Genomic DNA, 4,380 nt, shown 5'->3' on the forward strand with positions numbered 1-4,380 from the left:
TTTTTTTCTATAATATCTTGCCACATTTTCTTCATGCAGCCATTGTTCCTTCTTTTATCAATGCTTTTGTGCGCTCTTATTCTTTCTTGTTCTTTTGTTCAGCATTTCCTTCTTTGTAAATGATGACGATGATGACAATTCCTCTATCAAAAAATTTCTGCTGAAAAATTTGCATTGATTATTATAGTATCTACATGCTTTTAAAGAAGGCTCTCCTCACCGAATACAAATAGATTCTTTAGATGGACTAGTAAAATATGACATCAAAATTTTAGTTAATCAACTCAAATAAAGAGGAATATTAATGTAAATGTCGGGTCTTTAATGTGATAAAGGATCAATTTGTTTATCCTCGATACTATCACTATTGATTATATTTCTAAATGTTATATACAACTCAATTTATTTCATAAACACGAAGCACTACTTCTTGATACTTCTTGATACTAGACTCAAAATTTATTCAACATCGGTACACTTACAAATTATTTAAAAAAAAAAGGTTGTAACTTGATTTTTCGCTGAATTTTACTTATCCTCGTGAACAATTTGTCTACTAGAAGAAACTATGTTATTAACATTTATAATTTTTCCTTCATATAACAATCATACTATTGAAATGCATGGTCAATGGCTCACTCTTGTATAAAACTCCCTTTTGTCTCATTTAACCAATTTACAATAGAGTTTCCTAACAAATTCCATTGGTCTTCAATAAAATACAACTATCTTCTATTTAGCATATCCTCTATATATAGCTATCCACATTATATTCATTACAACAAAACTATAGATAAAATGAATTCCCTGTGTCACTCTTTCACTAAAAGCAAGAGGATGTGTGGTGGCATAAAAATTATACAAGGTGGGCATTGTCTCATTATTATCATCCAAGTTTATTTACTAGAATTTCTAGTCCATTTTTCTATTATAATTTAGATGAACATGATGCAAATAGAAAAAGCTACAAGTATTTTAGTGAGGATGATCTAGATAAGAAGTAGTTAGTATTACTAACACATTTTCTACAATAGTATTTCTTGATAAAAATTTAGGCAAGCTTTGAATAGGTAAGAATTTCTTTATTAGGAATCTTATTATTTTTTGTTGTGATGCATACATGTGTATGTGCCCAAGAGAAGAGGTTTTAGTTGGGCTTCAAAGTGGAGAAGTGTATCTTCATTGGTTATAGTGATTGAATGAAAATATATAAGCATTGGAATCTTGAGACAAGGAAGACAATATATAGTCGTAATATGAGTTTCAAAGAAATCAAGTATTCGTACTTATTGAACAACTTAGAGATGGAGAGAGAGAGGTGTGGTGTAATTTGAACAAAAAATCACGAAACTAATGCTTAAAGACGAACACGATGTTCATGATGGACCAAATGAGGATATGAACCATCAAGAGAATTTTGAGGAAGAAGAACATGTTACTCAACTTGTAAGAAGGTACACTCAACAAGCAAGATACCCATGATGTATGGACCATCAAGAGAATTATAGTCACCAAAGACTAAGTCTTCAAAAATGATCATGAATTAAGAGGGCCTCCAAGAGAGGAATAGCATGAGAATTTTTCGGTTTCTTAAAAAGAAACTTATTGGTTGTAAAATTAACTTCCATTAGATTTTTGTTATATGTTACTCAAAAGTACTCTATTATTACCAAGGATGATCAAGTTTGAGTAGAACAGAAGCTATTTAGGGCTTTGTTGATACAGATTGGATAAGTGTTGTTGAGATTGAGAAAGAGATAGACTATGTTTGCTCTTTTCACTATAAAAATTTGAGTACATGATGTATACTCCTGATTGTAAAAAGGTAATGTGGCTTAAGCACATTAATACATTTAAAATTTGTTCTAAATCAATTAGTAGTAAATGTCTTTTATCTTACCCTACTTTACATCTAATCTCCAACCATAGACAGGATATGCATATCAATTAGACACATTTTTAAACAAAATTTATCTTTAAAGATATGTAAATACTGATAAAAGTCCCTTAAGCCCATTATATTCTCCAATAAAATCCCCAAACTTTCAACCAATTAAAATGCAGATAATTAATTTTTCACATAATTTATATTAAATATTAAGCATCTCCACATCAAAATAATTTGTGAGGTCAACAGAATAAAACTAGTATAAAGAATAATGTATAAATTCAAAAGATTAAATGAACAAAGAATTATAAACAGCTGGAGGTCTGAGCACTCGAGTCTGTTGAAAGAATTGTATGCAGGAACTATTTAAATTTTGTTTAGGTGATTCAGACTCAGACCAAGGTTTTGCAGGAGCGTGAGGTGGGATCCCACATTGCTGGCAGAAGGAACATGCGGCCGTTAACTCCATGAGCATTGTAACTGGCACTTGTCGTCTCGTCCACCAACACTTGCCCGGGGTAACCAGGATAAGCCCCCTTTCCATACATTCCCGGACACGCTGATACCGCCTCCAATGGAGCAGCGGCGTCTCCTTGGAAGTAACCTGACTTGAATGGATTTGTAACTGCTGCGGCAACTGTCGCTGCAATGTTGATGATCATGCCATCGATGCCCACCTCGCCGTTGGGAGGCAGCAGAGGAGGGCTCTGTGGACCGTAAAGAGGCTGATGAAATGGCCACGCGCACTGCCCCGGGCACTGCCTTGCTGAGTTTCCCACCCACGCATATGCGTATGTATTGCCTGCTTTGCTGCTGTCATGGAATCCGCAAGAGCTGCTGCAGAAGTTCTCCACCATAACATCCTCAGATGTCAGCACCAAATACAACTGCACCTCACCATTGTTTTTCTTCTTCTGGGGCGGAGGCAGAGATCTGGACTGGATAGCACTCTTCACCAGGACAGCAATGTTACTTCTTTTTAGGGACTTTCCGATAGAATAAGCTCCGTCCAGCTTCTGCTTCCCCAGCCTTGGATTTAGGGTTTGGGCTTGGTTTAATTTGGAAGGGGCTTTGCCTTTGTAGGCCTCTGTTGTTTTCCACCAGGCGGACACAGAGGGAGAGCCCTGCTTGCCGTCTCCCATTCCCAACGACTGCACAAAATCGGCCACAATGGTACGCTGCGTGGAAGTGAAATTGCCGTACCAGATGAGATGAAGATTAAGAATGGATTTTGTGGTGAGAAGAGGGCCATTGTGGTATTGCAGAACAAGAGGCTCTTCTTCTACCAAAGCGGAGAGCTTTCTCGACTGAGCCAGAGGCCGAGCTGCGGCATCCACTGTGGAGAATGCCACCATACATAGTAGCATTAAACTCATTAGAATCCTCTCAGACCCTAAACCAGCCATTTTTAGCGGGATTTATTTTCAGGGGAGCACAGATTTGAAAGATGAAATGTATAACCGAATAAGAAAATGTGGTGTGGGAAGGAGGAGGAAGGCAATGGAGTTTAAATAGACTGATAGAGCGAAGTCAAAGTGGTCAGGGTAGCTTAAACCGCTGGCAATCACAAAAAACGCGAAAAACAACTAATCAATTTGCAATGTAGCTTCCTGGCTCATCTAGAATACAGCTATGTTGTGTCTGGATGCAATTTGCATTGCGCGTGAATGAGATAATATCACGTCTTCTGCTTGGTCCCCGTTGTGCTTGCGTGTTTGGTGGGGAAAAATTCACTGCCTTGACAAATAAGACAAAGTTATTTGGAATTGCACTGTCGTGCTTGCCACGGAAAATTTATTGTGCTTGTATTTCCTTGTGTTTTTAAAGAAACCTGACAATTTTCGGTGACCAGTTGTTTTTCCCGGCGAACGGTGCATGGCGTTTCTGTGTTGGGTACGCATCTCGGCGAAGTGGCGAACAATAGGAAGAGATGGTTTGTCTCGGTGAATGGTATGTCGAGTGTTCGTTGTTCGCTGAAGATGGTGACGCGTGTTCCTTGCATGCATTTCAAAGAAGTGGCGAACGGTAAGTCATGGCCTTTGGTTTGTTTGGTTTTCATTTCGGTCTGTGCTTCGCATATTTTAGGGTTTTAGTAAGCGTCTGCAACTTTTACTGTTTGTGTGATTTCCTGCATTCGTTGGTCTATCTCCAGTTGGGTTTCTTGTGTTTGAAGCTTGGTTTTCATTAATCTGTAGTGTGATTTCCTGCATTTGTTGGTTTATCTCCAGTTGGGTTTCTTGCATTTGACGCTTGGTTTTCATTAATCTGTAGTGTGATTTCCTGCATTCGTTAGTCTATCTCCAGTTGGGTTTCTTGCATTTGACGCTTTGGTTTTCATTTCGGTGCGCAACTTTTACTGTTTCTGTAATCTGCAGTGTGATTTCCTGCATTTGTTGGTTTGTGGTATATGCAGTTGGTTTTCTTGATTCGCTGCTTTATCTGCAGTTGGGCTTCCTTCATTTGCCACTTCATCTGTTAGGGTTTTCATCTGC

At 38.0% G+C, this 4,380-nt stretch overlaps 1 protein-coding gene across 1 annotated transcript; it reads right to left on the reverse strand.

Moving 5' to 3' along the window:
- Positions 1–2,130: 2,130 nt before the first annotated feature.
- Positions 2,131–3,377, reverse strand: LOC131063984 (protein EXORDIUM-like 2). Its single transcript, XM_057997991.2, has one exon. The coding sequence runs from the start codon at positions 3,292–3,294 to the stop codon at positions 2,281–2,283; it is 1,014 nt and encodes a 337-aa protein (XP_057853974.2). The 5' UTR covers positions 3,295–3,377; the 3' UTR covers positions 2,131–2,280.
- Positions 3,378–4,380: the final 1,003 nt, after the last annotated feature.

Source organism: Cryptomeria japonica, chromosome 11, assembly GCF_030272615.1.
Source record: "Cryptomeria japonica chromosome 11, Sugi_1.0, whole genome shotgun sequence".
NCBI lineage: Eukaryota > Viridiplantae > Streptophyta > Pinopsida > Cupressales > Cupressaceae > Cryptomeria > Cryptomeria japonica.